Below are 18,494 nucleotides of genomic sequence, written 5' to 3'. Positions count from 1 at the left end.
CAGTCTTGGTGGAATACAAAAGAAATGCTCAAGCACACCTCTCAATTATAAAATTACTGACACAAGCAGGACAACGGGAGCTTTCGAGGGCTGACAGAAACCGTGTATCACTGAAACAAAAATCACAGAAACTAGAAAATGCAGCTAATTATCAATGAACAGAGAAGACACAGAGAGAGAAGCCAGAGTCCGTGAATTAATGGCCTAGAAGAAGAAAAGACTTCAAAAAGTAAATGATGAATCTAAGAGAATAGATATAAAGCTGGAAGGATTTCCTTTTATAAGCAAGGAACCTGGGGTCCATAAGTGAATATCAGAAGTAAGATTTGAACACAGGTCATCCAACTCCAAGAGTCACTGTTTTTTCTATTGTACCATGCCTGACTAGGGGCGTGGGAGTGGGGAGGAGGGAGAGAAGAGATGCAAATTTGTCTCAGAAATATAGCTTAACAGGTAATGGAAAAGACAGAAAGCTAGCTCTAAATCAGAAGTGACATCAAAGTTCCCTCAGAGTGCTCAATTATTTAATCTAGATATGATCTCATCTGTCACTCTTGACCCAGCACAGTGGTGTTCATTATTCTCCATGAGAATGAAAATTTTTTTAGCATCTAACGTGTCACTGACGGTAGATATAGAAACTGAACGGATTCATTACCCAAGATTCAAGACAGGTTGTATTGAAAGGGCATATATTAAGTCTCTATAGCTGGTGTGCACGGGTAAGAGGAAGGCTAACCTAATATTTATAAGTAAGAAAACACTATCTGACTTTATATATAATTCCTGCTTTGATTAATGCAGAAACAGATCTATCTTAAGCAACACAGAGCGGTAGAAGGAACACTATTCAGAGAGCCCAAAGTCCTACGTGAGAACTGTCAATGCACTGTCCATGACCTTGGAAAAATCACTTAAAACTTTCACTTTAAAAAAAAATCACTATCTGCTATCTACCTCAAAGGTGTCACACACATTGTTGAGAGGGATCAAATGAGAACAGATTATAAAGTACTACAGAAATAAAATCAAGGATGGCTAGAGTCAAAGACTTCTTTAAGGTCAGGAGGGACCTTGGAAATCTCTCATTTTGCAAACAAGAATAATGCTCTTCCCCAGCAAATGAATCAGAAGACCTGAGTGTGAATCTTGGCATTGCTATTTAGTATTTGTGTGACCTTGGGGAACTCAGTTCATTTTCTCTGGGTCCTGGTTTGCTCATCTACAAAAAGGAGGTAGACAAGGTCAGGGGTTTTTAATCTAGGGTCCTTGAACCCTTTCCCCTCTATATTTTTATAACTATTTCAACATAATCTGGTTTCCTTTGTGATTCTATGTATTTTAGGCATTTAAAAATAGTACTCTGAGAAGGGGGTCATAGGCTTCACCAAATCCTTATAGCAGAGCCCCTCTCCTAAGATTCTTTCTGACTCTAAATCCTATGATCTTGTGAATTAAATAGTGTACACAGACTGTGAAGTGTATCCTGAATTTAAAAAAAAAACATTTTATAACTTGTGAAGCCAAATAAGAAAAGATTGAGTCCCAATTCTATTTATTATATAAAATCATCTCTAAATGATATGACCACTGTTTAAGACCCGACAAGAAATTAATATTGATACTGAAATGAGATTCACCAACTGCTATTAAAACATGTATTTCAGATATACAAAATAACTCCATAATGTAATAGTCAATAATGAATCATTACAGAAAAGGGCACTAGCTCGCTGTTGATTTTCTCAACACATACAAGCACACAAGTAACTGTTTTAGCATCATGATTTTTTTTCCCAATAGTAAAATACTGAACAGACAACCAAGTAAATAATAATAAAGCCAAATGCAAGAACACATGGAAGTCCAATACAGACACAAGGGAATAGTCAAGCATTTAAAATCTGTGATTAGCTGGATCAAATATGTACTTTCCTTATATTTTCAGAATAATTCTTTTCAGAAAATTCCCTGCCTCCTGTATGACAGTAAGTTCTCATTATGGCAGGTGTGGGTTTTTCATCAAAGCCCATTAAGTGGCTTGACAGTAATGATACAACTTGCATATATTTCACCAACAGTTCTGATATACTTTCATTGATCTCCAAAAGCTGATGATTTTAATAGAATGACATAATGAATATGAAACCAAAGGTCTCTTAAAGAAACACCTTTTCAAAGCAGTCACAGTATCTAAATGGAAAACATGGACTGAATTCTAATGTTCACCCATAAGCAATAACAAAATAGATTTTTTAAATTCGACTAAGAAAAATCTTGAATGGTGCCAACTTCTTTGTAATAATGTGACTGGCTAACTAAGGCAAGTACGGCTGCCATGTTTCTGCCCCCAAGTCCCAGCTGAAATTGTGTTCATCCGGGGGAACGTGTGGTTTTCACTTGGTAACAGGCAGCACCTGAAATGACATCAAGCAGTCTATAAACCAGCTGGAGGGAGCCATCCAGACTTTGCCTTGACGAACCTTCTCCGGGTGATAATTAGAGAGAGCATCGTAGATGATATACTGCGTGCAGAACCGCTGATCTGAGTCAGGTCTGGCGTGGTACGATACTGTATTGATCGTCTGAGTCACATCACTGTCTGGTTTTGGCTTTCTATTGAGGATCTGCCCTCCAGATACTTTGGCCAGTTTTATAAGCTCATCCTTGGAATGATGCTTGAAAGTCCCCTCAAAATAGAAGTAACAGCCATCAAATAACTTTGGCAGCTGAAAGAAAATAAAGGGAAAATCTGTTAATGGGAAATATACAGAGAGTTATGTGCTTTAGGGGAATAAAAAAAAAATTAGTGTCAGTTAGGAAATCAATTGAGACAGACAACTGGTAAAAATGACACCTCAAATCACCCAACTATCGGTTGAGGAAAAATGCATGTATGGATAAGCAATCCTCATTTGTAAATTTTACCTCCAATATTTTAGTAAATTACCTAATTCATTAACCTCAATTTCTATTTTTGGATCTTATCCATAGTTCCTTATCCTTAGGTAGGTTTTGCAAATGTGAAAAAAAACAAATACCTTTCTCTTTATTGTATATGTTTGTCTGTATGGACTGGGCATGTCTGATGGAACCTGGAATCCCAGAACCCTAATCCAGTCCTTTGGATTCAGAAATGTTGAGTGCAAACTTTTGGTTATACTCTAGAAATGACTAAGACAGAAGACAGTAGGTAACCCTCCCGCACTGTGATCAAATCTGAATATCCTTAACCCCACATATTTTCCAGGGCTATATCCAGGTGGGGGCCTCCAGGGATGCAGAGTTACTCTTGATGGAGACCCAAAGCATACAGAACTTCTAGGTTATGGGAACCAAGGCTGGGGGAGCTTTGAAAATTCTTGGAACTCAGTAGACTGTCTAACGTTACTTGCTCATAAAAAAGCCCTCTCATGTTTCCCTCTTATGACACCTTCCCTCATTAAAGAAGTTTTTAGTAGTTGGTCCCTTGTAATTTTCCAAAAGACGTAAAAACCAAACGGACAATGGAACTTCAGATTGCCTATTAAATAGGGACACATGGCGAAGAAGACATATGGTAGTTAAATCCAAGCAGCAGCTGTAAGTCTTCTTTTGAGCTATTTCCTGTATTTGAGACTTACCTCAGATTCTGAAAGGTTTATGGGAATATTCGAGATGCCAGAAATCCATTAACAGTATGAAATTATTACCTTTCTGGATTTTACTGCACATCGTGACCATCTTTCAGAATCAAGTGCTTGAAATAAGCACAATTAAAATTTTAATCAGTCGATTCTACTTGAGGAAAGGGCAAGGGCCATTTTTCATGGCAGCAGTGATGGTAATATTAAGTGATGGTGATGATATACACCATCATCAGAACAAAAACAATGAGGAAATCTACGAGAAGGAAAATACCAGCTGTTCTCTGTTGAGCCTGCTTCTCTGTGGACCACCAGGCATTTCGTACTTTTCCTCTAGTTCACACATTCTGCTTTCTAGAGAGGCTTTTACCCCTGGAAAGAGAAGAGAAGGATTAAAAAAAAAACAAAAAACGAGCATTATCAGCTGCGCGGCAAGCCTTTACCACAGATGTTTGACAGAAATCCCATAACTGTCTGGAGGAGTCAATATATTTATTCTTTATAGCAATATTATTAGTTTGTTGCCACACTAGAAACGGAAATCTTATGTATTTAAAAAGCCGACTGGAGAGAGAGAAGCAATTTTCTTGGCTTGAATTTCTTCTCAACAGCAGTAAAACAAACACTGAAATTGGGTCTCTTTTCTGAAGTAATTAAACCACAATATTCTTTTAAGAGGAACACACACACACACACACACACACAACCATAAAAGATAACTTCAGAGTAATCAACCAACCCTTCCTGTCTTTTTTTCTTAAGTAACCCCCTTTCACACACTTTCTTGTTCCTTCTGGCTTCACTACTGCCTTCCAACATGCCAAAGTCTCCTCATCCTTAGAAAACCTTCACTAGACCCTCCCCTCCCCTCAAAATAATGTGTTATATAGCTCTCATTTCCTTCTCAAATTCCTAGGGAAAAAAAAAAAAGAAATTTACACATACTCTTTTTACCTCTTCTCCTCTCATTCATATCTCAGCCCTTTATAATCTGGCTTTCCACCTCATCACAAAACTCAAACTGCTCCCTCCAAAGTTACCACCGATCTCTTACTTGCTAAATTTGATGGTCAAATCAAATCAACAAGTATTTATTATTAGTATGAGGCATTGTGCCAAGCCCTTAGGATACAAGGAAAGGCAGTGCCTGGTCTCAGCGAGTTTAAATTCTAATAGGGAAGACAACACACAAACAACTTTGCTGGTTTTTCCTCCATTTTTATCCTTAACATATCTGCTGCATTAGACAATGATGACAAGCCCGCTCCTCCTGGGTACTCCATCTTTTTCTGACAATACTCTTGTGGTTCTCTGCCTACTGTCTGACTGCTCCTTCTCAGTTCATATCCCCTAACTACGTATGGGTAATCCCCAAGGCTTTCATATAAACTAGTCTTTTCTCTGTTACACACAATAACCCATTTCCCATCCATGTGCTTTTGTAATTACCTTTCTCTTATTTTCCCTCACCTAAGAAAGATTACTCCATTGATCCTATTTGTATCCCCAGTTACTGGCACATAGTAGGCATTTAAAATTACACACATCAAGTACTGGCATATAGTAGGCATTTAAAATTTTTATATTATATATAATATATATGTATAATGTATATATTACATATGTGTATACACACACACACACACACACACACTCTCTTTCTCTTTCTCCTTGATTGATTCCAGTCAAATGGCCAGACAACTAACTATTCTCTGTACATAACACTGCACCTCCTGACCTTGAAGGCTTTGTAAAGTAAGTTTTCCTTGTCTAACTCATTCCCACCTCCCAGAATCCCTAGCTTCCTCACCAGGTCTTGCCCATGTCCTTCTCTACCCCTTGGACTTTGTATCCACAAGAGCACCTAGGTATAGTTTCACATAAAAATAGGAAATGGACCTGGGATTTCAGCCTCTCTCATCTCTTCAATTTCTAACCTTAAGAGAACTGTCTGGACTCAGAACAATGAGAGGTTAGGTGACTTGCCCCATCACACAGCCAGCATGTATTATTAAAGACTGGATTTGAACCCAGGTCTTCCTGGCTCTGAAGCTGGCTCTCCACGCACATCACCACACTGTCTTACTAGGTCTTGTACACAGTAGGTATTTAATGTTTGAGTTGAACAGAACAACATTCAAGAGAGTAGGGAAAATCCCACATCAACCATGAAATATTATCCAAACTACTTTGATTCACATTATCCTCCTTCCCTTCCCTGAACACCATAAGCTTATTCACTTATTCACTACGGCAGTAAATCATATATTCTCCCAATGTTGCCTACGAGTCTTATGTCTCTGATGAGAAGTGGGAAGCTGCCCAAGGGGCAGAATGGTATCTTTCATTTTCTTTTGTAGCCGAGCATGGAATAGTTGCTTGACAAATACTTGTTCAATAGAACTAAATAGGGCTTGAGACTTCCTTTGGTCATTTGAGGAAAATGCTTGGTAAACTGTAACGCTCTCTCTAGATGTGGGCTATTATTAACTTAGCACAGAGAAGAGATAGTTGAAGGGAGAGAAGCAGAAATAAATGAACTGAGTCTTTGAAAGGATGCTCTTGGAAGGAGGATGAGATGTATTCTGCTTGCTCCCTCTCCCCTCCCCCCCCTTCCCGGGGGGGTGGGGGGAGTGGGCACAAAATTAGCAGCAATGAATGGAATGATAGGAATTATTAAAATAAAGGCCTAGCTGCTTTGGGGGGAGGGGGTCTTCAAAATGGTCTTGAACCACCCTCCCCAATCCCTTTAAGCTGGATGACCATTGTTAGATTTTCTGCCCTCAGAAGCAGATATTCTAATCAAGGTGATTGTTTTTTATTTACTAGATGGCCACAGAGGTCCCTTTCTCACTGGCAAATTCAGTGATTGGCAAAACAAACAAAAAAATTCCCTCTCAATAGGTTAAAAAAAAACAACCCACAAGTTAATCACGTTTTCCCATTGGCTTAGATATGTGTTCCTACTTAGCAGCTAAGATGCAGAGGAAGGAGAGAAACCCAGCCCAGTCATTATTAGCAACACTCCAAGATCTGGCAGCGGGCAGGGGGTTTTCCCTGCTTGAATGCTATTTGCTGGCAGCTAGCACCAACCCAAGTCTGGCAGAGCTCTATGGCTGAAACGTGGCACTCTAAGGCTTGGACCAAATGGTGCCAGATTTCAAATGCAGCACCGTCTGCCACCACCCACCAGGAAGAGTGGTGGGAACAAACACGGCGGCACTTGTCTCTAGGGCATATTCTGAGGGGCCAAGTTGGACGGCTTGTGGTCAACCACCAGCATTGGAGGGTGGGGGCTTTTGGGGGAAATCAAGTACATCACCTACTACCAATCTTCAACATCAAATTAGAGACAAGTCTGGAGCATATTTTCTTTTTTTTTTAAATAATTTTTAGTGTTAGTTTTCAACATTCACTTCAATAAGTTTTAAATTTCTTCCCTTTCCCCAAGATGGCCTGCAATCTGATACAGGCTCTACAGATACATTCTTATTAAATATATTTTCACACTGGTCATGTTGTATAGAAGAATTAGAATGAAGGGGAGTAATCATGACAAAGAAAAACATAAAACAAAACAAAACAAAAGAAAATAGTATGCTTTGATCTGCATTCCGACTCCATAGCTCTTTTTCTGGATGTGGATGGCATTTTCCATCATGAGTCTTTTGGAATTGTTTTAGGTCCTTGCATTGCCGAGAAGAGCTAAGTCTCTCAAAGTCAGTCATCATACAATGTGGCTGTTACTGTGTACAATGTTCTCCTGGTTCTGCTCACTTCACTCAGCATCAATTTATAAGTCTTTCCAGGTTTTTCTGCAGTTCACTTGTTCATCATTTCTTACAGCACAGCAATATTCCATTACATTCATACACCGCTTGTTCAGCCATTTCCCAATTGATGGGCATCCCCTCGAATTTCCAGTTCTTGGCCACTAAAAGAGCTGCTATAAATATTCTTGTACATGTGGGTCCTTTTCCCATTTTTATGATCTCTTTGGGATGCAGACCTAGAAGGGGTATTGCTGAGTTAAAGGGTATGCACATTTTTATAGCCCTTTGGGCATAGTTTGGAGCATATTTCTTAAAGAATGCAAATTATGACATCACAGACTCTTGGAAGTGGAATGCACCAAATATCAATTAGTCCGATACTCTTAATTTTAGATATGAAGAAACCGAGGCTTCAATGAGTTATATGACTTGGCCAAAGTCCCACTGATACTGGTAAAACAGGTTTAGAACTCAGGTGTCCTGGCTTCTGCAGTACCAAGTATCTCAGTCTTATATATTAAGCACTTAACGAATGCTTGCTAACTGATTTAAAGGAAGCAAGAAAACAGAACATGACTTGACATTGATGTGTTTTTTTTTAAAACACCAATTTAATTTAAATATTTGTTTACTATTTAGAATAGATTCAAATATTTGCTTTAAATAATTAGATTTGCATGCATATACATAAAATTTAATCAAATAATTATATGGATGCTTGTGATGGTAAAGCTATAGTATGGATTTTTAAAATTTTAATCTATTTTTAGAAATTGAAACATAAATTACAAATCTAATAATTATATAACTCACATCTGATTTACAGTGACATTAAATTTAATCAGAAAAAAACTCATGGCTGCAGAAACGAACTTTTTTTTGGTAGAGAATTGGAATTATGCACTGGCTATCAATTGATTTACAGTATGGAGAGAAATCCTTGGCTGTGTGTGACTGAAAACGACCTGTCATGAAAAACACAAATGATGAAAAGGTCAATGAAACTGAATCCTAAATCTAGCCACACTCAAACCTTTCAGCAAGACCTAGAACATTGAGGGCCATCCAAGGAAGACTAAGTAATACCTGTTACCTCAGAAATACCTAAACAAAGATAAGGCAAGTTCTAAGAAAATAATTTAAGACTTTGTTATCTATGCTGGCAAGATGAGACGGTCATCTGTGAATCTGGCAAGGCTTTGCCTCATGAACCAGCTGTGGAAAATTATTAGTCCAAGGCACTGTAGCCATCAGTAAGCTGCTCGCTAGGGAGAAGGGACCATCCAGATGGTGGTTTACAGCCTGCATGACCCATCATGAGAAGGAAAGCCCTACTGGCAAAGAAACAGAACATGTTTCTCCCTGCAAAAAAGTGCTTTTAGAATCAAATGCCATCTCACAACTCTACTGTGGGTTGAGTACAGGCTGCGCATAGATAGTTCACTACAAAGAAAAAAAAAAGGCAGGTATCAGGATTCTGTATCACTGAGACAGGAGAAGAAAAGAAAGTTTTGTCAATCTGCATAAAATGCCTTGGAGGAAAAAACTAAGCCAGACTCTCCAGGCCCTATTTCACCGTGATCATCAACAGTACCTATCAAGATGATCTCTGACATGTCTGGCTCCAAAAATGCTAAGACTCTGTGACTCTCTAGTTTATTCCCAGTGTACAGATGAGAAAACTGAGGCCTACCGATGGTAAATGACTCAGAGACTATGAAGATGATAAATGATGATAACAATTATCAATGATCATGACAAGTACAGCATTTATATAGTGCTTAAAGATTTGCAAAAGTGCTTTACCTATGTTCTCTCTCTTGATCCTTACAACAACCATGGGAGATTGGGGTTAGTATCATCCCCATGATGAGGAAAACAAGTTCGAAAAAAGGTAAGTGATTTGCCCAGGGTCACAAAGCTGGCATTTATCTGAGGCAGAGTTTAAACCTAGCTCTACCCAACTCAAGGCTAGCTGAGAATAGAAACCCAATCGCTTGGTTCACATGATGGTCAATCACTAGGGGTGTTTGTCTGGGAGACCAAGGAAAGATATATAGGAACTCTTGATGCTACAACTACCCAGTTTTGACAGGATTGCTGATTCCTCGCATCTTCTACAGCCCCCTTATATACAGCACCATTAGAAAGAATGGAGAGATTGTCTCTGGAGAATTCTGTTTCTATACTTCTGGGGAGATATCCAGGGCTCCCACTTCTGGCCATTTGGAATCCCATTTTCAGGGCTCTAGGAGTTATGGTCAAAAGATCTGGAGAACTAGCAGTTATTCAAAGGGAAGCACACTATGAACTGCTATGTGGGGAAAAAATGCTCCAGATCACTAATAACAACAGAATAGCAAGTTAAAATAACTGTGAGGTTCCACTTCGTGCCCATTAGACTGGCAAAGATGACCAAAAATGAAAATGACCATTGTTGGAGAGGAAGACGGAGGACAGATACATTAATGCCATTCTGGTGGAGCTGTGAGTCATTATAACCATTCTGGAAAGAATTTTGGAACTACATCCAAAAAACAGCGTGTATATGGAGATCATAGTAAAAGAGAAAATGGAAAAAGAAAATAAAATTTCGTTGTTGCTGCTGTTATCAAAGAACTAGAAACTAGGAGGATGTCATTTCATTGTACGGCATGTGAAAATGACGGAATGTTATTGACAAAAAATAAAATCAGAGAAACCTAGGAAGACATGTATAAAGTAATGCAGGTGAAGGGAGCAGAACCAGGAGAACATGGTGACTGTAAGACTGTAAAGAAAAACTCTGAAATACTTAAGAATGTTGACCAATGCAAAGAGCAACCATGATTCTAAGGGACTGATGATGAAGCAAACTTCCCACCATTTGACTAGCAGAAAGAGACATACACTTTTGGAGGTGGATTTAACAGACTATACTACCTTGACAGAAGAGAAGAGTATTTTTAAAAAATATTTAGGGGGAGCAAAATGGAGGAAACAGGAGCTAAGTGATAGAGATATCAATAAAAAAGAGAATCAGTCAAAATTTTAAAAATGAACAGTGAAGAACAGAAGCAGGTTCAAAGGGAAATAGACAAATGGAACAGCTTTGGACTAGTGTGCTGAATTTAGCATATACTTAAAAAAATCTGTGCATAATGGAGATTGATAGTTTCATATAAAATCCTCTTTTTTGTTCTTTTCTGTATATGGAAGGGCTCGCACTTGCTGGTGTTTGCTGAGTTAGTTATAACAGGAAAATATATATACATGCATGTATAATTATATATGTATAAACATATATATATATATACACATACACACACACGTATATATCTATATTGCCATATAAGTACATACACAAAACCACATACACAGAAGTCATGTGGGGGTTTCCTTAAGTAGCCCAATAGCTGTGAAAGTAGGCTTAGGAGCTGCCTCAAAAAAAAAAATGAGCTCGCAGAAATCAAATTTAGGACTGTCCTGGGAGGCACAGAACACTATCATGGAAGATTTCCAAGTCTGAATCAAAAGATTAATTAACACAAATGTATTAAGGGACCTATTATGTGCCAGGGACTGGAAAAACAGACAAATATAAAACAATCCCTGCCCTCACAGAACTTATATTTTGTCAGGGGAGACAACATATTCATAAAGAAGTATACACAAAAGGAAGATAATTTTATTTGGGAATTGGGGAGAAAAATCAGAAAAGGCTTCCTGGATATAGCTAAGGCCTCTATTCTCGGCATTAAATATCTCTAATTAAAGCTTGATACCCGAGAAATACAGGAAATAAGACACAACTATATGACCAAGAGCCTTTTGGGGCTCAAAGAATGTGAAATTTTCAAGAAACACAATCTACAACCATACTTAGATTAAGTGCTCCAAATCACTCACTAATAATAAGATAAATACGTAATACATGAAAACAATGATGTGGTATCATTTCACACCAATGAAATTGATGGAATTGTGAGAAGACAAACACAATAATACTAAGGTGATGGAGCTGTGAAGTGGTCCAACCATTCCAGAAAATAATTTGGAAATTAAACAAAAAAAAGTTACCTTATGGAAGATTCAAGGAGGTCAGTGACAGAAAGGGGCCATTTACACACCCAAACAGACATCAAAATATTGATAGCAACACTTTTTTGTGGAAGTAAAACATCGAGGGAAAAAAAAAGTATAGACCTTTCAATGGAGGAGTGGCCATACAAATTGTGACACATGCTTAATAGATTATCTTGCCATAAAAAGCAACAAATATAAGAGAGTCAGGAAAACATGGGAAGACGGCATAAACTGATGTGAAATAGAGATATTAGAGCCAGGAAAACAAGATATACAATTTAGCTAGAATAAGATAAAGGGAAATCTCAGTAAAAGTAATGAGAATTGGGGTTAATACACTGATCAATCTTGGTTCCAGATGGCAGGTGAAGTACTTCTCTCCTCTTGGAAGAAAGGTGGTATAAACTGTTGCATAAGATGTCAGATGGATAGTGTCAGTTGGTTTTGATCAACTTTTTCTTTAAAATAAGAGAGGCTTGGGTGGGGGGGAGAAGAGTTTATTGGGAAATTACTGAGGTAAACATAAATATCAATAAACCCCACTAAAATTTGTTTTAAATGAAAGTAAACAATTATTTTTTCAGATAAAAATCAGCTTGGGTCAGTATTCTGGGACCAACATAGTTGGAAAAAATTCTAGACCAAACTACCTTATGTATTCTAAAAATTGTCAACTAAAGTGACATCCTTTGGTAAAAGGATAAGAAAATGATAATTTGGATTTTGGATGCCAAAGGTGACTTTGCATTTTTGATATTTATACACTAATGTGATAAAGGAGCTGTTAAAAGTTAATATGGAACATGTCTTTTCTCCATAAATCATTTTTCTGGGCATAGATACTTTAAATCATAAAACTGATTCAATAGGGGATGTCTACTTAATTAAAAAAATGGTCAATTAAGGACATTAAAGACTGGCTGGAATAGACATCTTTTCTATTTATATTTTTTAAGTCCACCTGGAGCAAACCCTTACTTCAAGCCAATTTTCATTAGAGGAGAACCACCTATATACTGTAATTTTTAAATTGTTGCATTTGGTTTCTCTCTGTGTTACATTCACAGATAGCACGCTTATATAAACATTTAATTATTATAATCTAAGTCAGGAGTTCTCAACCTTATTTCTGTCATAGACCTGCCAGATCTCTCTAAAGACAAAATTTCCCATAATTTCAAAATAAAATGGGGATAATCACCACAATTCCAAAATGAGGGGAATGGAAATGCCAGACAATTCAGGGAGTAAAAATTCATAACCACATCATTTATTTATCTTCACTTTCTGACTAGACGAAGAGAATGGAAAAGAAGTAGGAAGCAGTGCACTGATTACAGTCAGATATTCCTATCCTGCCCCCAAATGACTGAGAACAGCAGCACTCCCTTTTACTAGCGGATGACCGTCCGGAATACAAGAAGACTGTTTTATCATTCTGGATGCTAAGGAACTTTATGTGAACTTTTCAGAAAGTTTAAAGCTTCCTCAAGTGGGTTTTTACTTGGTTCTGCCAAATTAGGAATCCAACAGAGATGTCATAGAAAATTTCAACACCTGCACATTATTTTCCTGCAATAAATAAATGGTGTCAAGAGAATGGATATTCCCCACCTTGGGGAAAGGTGCTAGGTATTCATAAGTTGAACAGGAAGCAGAGGAATATCTATCTCCTCAGACGAGGATAATCTTAACTTCTTTTTCTTTCTTCTCAAAACAAGGGATTTCTGGTTTCACAGAATGAAGCAGCTATTTAGTCAAGTTTGGAAAGCTGAATTTCCTTAGTGAGTCTTCATTTTATGTCCACTATAGTTCAGTACAAAAAGAATTACTGGATCCCTGCATCAATAAAATCATAGGGAAGACCAGACTCATAATATGAGAATGGGAAGAGCCTGTAGTTGTCATTAAGGACAAACCTCTTGTTTTACAAGGGAAACTCAGGGCTAGAAATGAAAGGAACTTCATCAAGATAACACAGGTAGAAAGTAGCTGGGGTAGGATTTGAACCCAGGTTCTCTGGTTCCGTATTCAGTGCTTTTCCTGATACAATACATGGACAGAAAAGAATGTTGAAAACCAAACAAAGCAAACACAGATATGCTGAGAGGGAAAATAATAATTTTCAGATGAAACTAATAATCCTAAAAACAAAATTCCAGATTACTCACAAAATAAAATAAAAAATTTTAACTAAAACTCAAAATACCTTATGAGAAACTCATATTTAATGACCTCCTATTCCTGAATAAATTTTAGAAAAGAATAGGCCTATAGCTCCAACACTTAAAATACTTACACATATTAACTTCCTTTGACAAATACTAGTTTTATTTAAAAAGAAAACAGTGTTAATTATAGAACGGACTGGTAGAAAAACAGAGATAGGGTACCCTTTGGCATACTGACCATGGTTAGAAGTGATATGCTGACACATATCACCAATAAAAGCTAGGGCCCTCTCAGTAACTGGGTACATTAATGTTAATCACTTAATGAGCCAGTGATGGTCTAATGCATTGGGTTTTTATTGACTCAACAAGAATGTCTCCTAGCAACACACATATTTTCTATTACTTTTAGGTAGGGACTTTCTCCTCTACAAAAACTTGTCTGTCACTACTGAAAAAACATAAAAAAGGTGGAAAAAAACTGAAGTTTCTTGAGAACATTTTAAAACAATTTTAGAAAACAAGGTAAGGGGGTGAGGAGGATGTTTTTTTTTTTGGCCTAAACTGGTTAAATATTCTAAGATGAGAAAGAAACTAAAGGATGCTTCAAAAGTACAGCACAAAATGTGTCAACACATCATTTAATTCAGACAATTGACTGTGTCCCCTCAATCAACTGATAAACATTTGTTAAGCATCTACAACGGGTCAGGCACTATGCTAAGTTCTGGGGATACAAAGAGACAGAAGACAGTCCCTGCCCTCAACTAGTTCACAATCTAATCACTACTGAAAGGAACTGATTATTGAAGGAGTGTTGGGAAGAGAGACATTTTTAATAAATTCAATGGGAAAAGAATGACTTTTCATATTTGTTGGGAAGTCAAAACATTTGATGCACTGACAGATGTAGGACTTTCTGACATGTTCTTTGGTAACATACCAGCCATTCTATACTGGCTAGAAAAAGGGTGCTTCTCAACTTAGGATAATGGAATCCTCAGAAAGATGATGTTCTCCCAACTGAAATTAACCTTGTTTAACAGATTCTGAAAATATGAGATAAATTTTAAAAAAAATTCAACCCTAAAGCTTTTTAGATTTTCATTTTCATATCATTATCAAAATGGTTTTATCATTCAAAAGGAAAAATACTGAAATACAAACAAGGAACTATTTAACATTTTCTTTTTGAATACAGTCTATCAGGATTTTCATACACATACACACACAATCACATCATTAAACTACTCTGTAAGTCTAGCTTTTCTCCTTAATTTTTCTATGTTTACCTTAATCATGAAATAAAATGAAAGCCTGCCTGTTATTTTTTTCTTTTTCAAAATTCCCAGGAGCTGAGATAAATGCTTTTGGTTTATTTATTTATTTTGCTAAAATATTATTTCCCTATCCAAACATATATTTCAATGAAACAAAGTCCACCTTCATCTCCCACTAAGCTCGTTCACTCAGTGGACCGACTTGACCCTTTTCTCCAAAGCAGCACAAAACACAATGGCATATCTTGTAATTGCCTCTGCAAATTACTCGGCGTCATTGGTCAATACTATCTAAATAAGAGGTTTTACAGGAATGAGCTTCACTGCTTAGAGAGGAACAACAGGCTTTGGAATTCGCCAAGTGCACATTTTCAAGTGGGTCAGTGTCTTTCTAAAAATGCATTTTTTTTTTATTTTAGCCTATTTACTTTTCAAATTTTCCATTAAAAGTTAAGATGCTGACAGAAGCTGTCATTTTTCAGAAAAACAGAGATGACCTACCTACCCTATTAAAACTAAGAGTGTCTTTTAGCCCAGATGTATTCCTGATCATATCTACCCTCTTTCATGTTAGGCCCCCCCTTTCCCTTGATCACAACACTTTTTAGGTAAGCCACACAATTCCCCAAACGCTGCTTAATTCAAAGTCATTAATTCATCCCTACCCACAGCAGTGATGGCAGTTGTCTTTGCATACTAATCTAATGCAGCTTGTGGATGGATGCAAGGACCATAGTAAATGTTTTGTTTTTTTTTTTAACAGAAGCTTTTATGATTTGGAAAGGTAATTGCTTAAGAAGGGGGAGAGGGTCCAGTGGGGGAAAGATACAGCTGGGGGAGTCCTCAGACCCATTCGCTGCCACTTATTGACTGTATAATCTTGAAGAGGACCATGACATCAGGAAGGTGATGCTATGACTTGCAAGTGAATTGGATTTAAGTGAGGGAGGGCTGTGCAATGTCCAAAGGAGAAAAGATGAAGTTACATTTTCTTATCTAATTTTTTCTTGGGGGTGGGGGGGAAGGTAAAATAAGCTTGGTCACTCTAATTACAACAGTGTTCAGCTCTGAGCTTTTGTTCTTTTCATTTACACTGTGGTCACTGTGCATACTACTTTCCTGTTCTGCTTACCTCATTTTAAGTCTTCCCACGTCCCTTTAAATTCTTCATATTCATGATTTCTTGCAGCACATTAATATTCTATTACATTTATGTACCACCATTTACTTAGTCCTTTGTCAATCAATGAGTATTGTACTTGTGTTTCCAGTTTTTGCTATGATGTTGCTAGGAACATTTTGGTGCATATGAGAATAAACTTTCTATCTTTCATCTCCTTGAAGCACATGCTAAGAAGTGGAATTTCTGGGTCAAAATATATGAATATTCTAGTCTTTTTCTTATCATAACTCCAAATTGCTTTGGACAATGGTTTAACCAATTCATATCTCCACTGACAATATGTTAGTGTACTTCTCTTTCAACATCTCCTCCAACACTGACTACTCCTACATTCTGTCATCTTTGCCAGTTTGCTGGGTGGAAGGTTTTGAAAACTTAGGGTTGTTTTGAATTAAAATTTTTCTTATAGGGGGCGGAGCCAAGATGGCAGCTGGTAAGCAGGGAATAGCGTGAGCTCCCTGCCGAGTGCCTCCAAAAACTTATAAAAAATGGCTCTGAACCAATTCTAGACCGGCAGAACCCACAAAACAGCAGAGGGAAGCAGGGCTCCAGCCCAGGACAGCCTGGATGGTCTCTGGGTGAGGTCTATCCCACACGGAGCTGGGAGCTGGGAACGGAGTGGAGCAGAGCCCAGCCTGAGCAGCGTGGACCATCCAGACCAGCAACCAGGCAGAGCATGCCCTAGCACCCTGAATTAGTGAGCTGCGGCAGTTACGAGACTTCTCAACCCACAAACAACAAAGACTGCGGAGAAGGTTAGTGGGAAAAGCTGCGGGAGTGGAAGGAGTTCGTGGTTCAGCTTCCAGCCCCGGAGGCAGCGGAGGTAGGGCAGCCAAGGCTGTTGCTGCTTCCGGCTCCAGGCCCACCTGGTGGGAGGAATTAAGTGGCGGATCAGAGCAGGGGTGCACAGCCTGCTGAAGATCTAAGCCCAGTTCGGGTTGGGGGTTCTTGGGGAAGAAGCAGTGCTGCTGTGGCAGAGCTGGCACCTCCCCCTCAAACGTGGAACATAGAACTCTGTAGTCTACAAGCAGTCATACCCCACTGAAAAACTCAAAGGTCAAGTTAGTTGGCTGGGAATGTGGCCAGGCAGCGAAAACGCACCAAGATTCAGTCTCAGACTTTGCATTCTTTCTTTGCTGACAAAGAAGACCAAAACATACAGACAGAAGAAATTAATAAAGTCAAAGAGCCTACAACAGAAACGTCCAAGAAAAACATGAACTGGTCCCAGGCCATGGAAGAGCTCAAAAAGGAGTTGGAAAAGCAAGTTAGACAAGTAGAGGAAAAATTGGGAAGAGAAATGAGAAGGATGCAAGAAAACCATGAAAAACAAGTCAATGACTTGCTAAAGGAGACCCAAAAAAATACTGAAAAATACAATGAAGAAAACAACACCTTAAAAAATAGACTAACTCAAATGGCAAAAGAGCTCCAAAAAGCCAATGAGGAGAAGAATGCCTTGAAAGACAGAATTAGCCAAATGGAAAAGGAGGTCCAAAAGACCACTGAAGAAAATACTACCTGAAAAATTAGATTGGAGCAAGTGGAAGCTAGTGACTTTATGAGAAATCAGGATATTATAAAACAGAACCAGAGGAATGAAAAAATGGAAGACAATGTGAAATATCTCATTGGAAAAACCACTGACCTGGAAAATAGATCCAGGAGAGATCATTTAAAAATTATTGGACTACCTGAAAGCCATGATCAAAAAAAGAACCTAGATATCATCTTTCAAGAAATTATCAAGGAGAACTGCCCTGATATTCTAGAGCCACAGGGCAAAATAGAAATTGAAAGAATCCATAGATCACCTCCTCAAATAGATCCCAAAAAGAAATCTCCCAGGAATATTGTTGCCAAATTCCAGAGCTCCCAGATCAAGGAGAAAATACTGCAAGCAGCCAGAAAGAAACAATTTGAGTATTGTGGAAACCCAATCAGAATAATCCAAGATCTGGCAGCCTCTACATTAAGAGATCGAAGGGCTTGGAATACGATATTCCGGAGGTCGACAGAGCTAGGATTAAAACCTAGAATCACCTACCCAGCAAAACTGAGTATCATGCTCCAAGGCAAAATATGGATTTTCAATAAAATAGAGGACTTTCAAGCTTTCTCAGTGAAAAGACCAGAACTGAATAGAAAATTTGACTTTCAAACACAAGAGTCAAGAGAAGCATGAAAAGGTAATGAAGAAAAAGAACAAGAAAAAGAAATTGCAAGGAACTTACTAAAGGTGAACTGTTTTGTTGACATTCCTACATGGAAAGATGATGTGTATGATTCATGAGACCTCAGTATTAGGGTAGCTGAAGGGAATATGCATACATGTATGTTTATGTATATATATGGGTGAATGTGTATGTATGTATATATCTATGTGTGTGTGTGTA

General features: G+C 38.0%; 1 protein-coding gene across 1 annotated transcript in view; it reads right to left on the bottom strand.

Annotated features, from left to right (window-relative positions):
* Positions 1 to 1,644: 1,644 nt before the first annotated feature.
* BARD1 (BRCA1 associated RING domain 1) overlaps positions 1,645 to 18,494 on the bottom strand; it is a 140,759-nt gene continuing 123,909 nt past the window's right edge. Inside the window, exons 10-11 of the mRNA XM_036756118.1 lie at positions 3,901 to 3,998; positions 1,645 to 2,729 (exon numbers count right to left, since the gene is read on the bottom strand). Coding sequence (XP_036612013.1) covers positions 2,397 to 2,729; positions 3,901 to 3,998 — 431 coding nt within the window. The 3' untranslated portion in view covers positions 1,645 to 2,396. The remainder of the gene's footprint in view (positions 2,730 to 3,900; positions 3,999 to 18,494) is intronic.

This window comes from Trichosurus vulpecula, chromosome 4, assembly GCF_011100635.1.
Source record: "Trichosurus vulpecula isolate mTriVul1 chromosome 4, mTriVul1.pri, whole genome shotgun sequence".
Taxonomy (NCBI): Eukaryota; Metazoa; Chordata; class Mammalia; order Diprotodontia; family Phalangeridae; genus Trichosurus; species Trichosurus vulpecula.
Note: the sequence above shows the minus strand (reverse complement) of the source record. Positions and strands in the feature narration are given on the sequence as shown.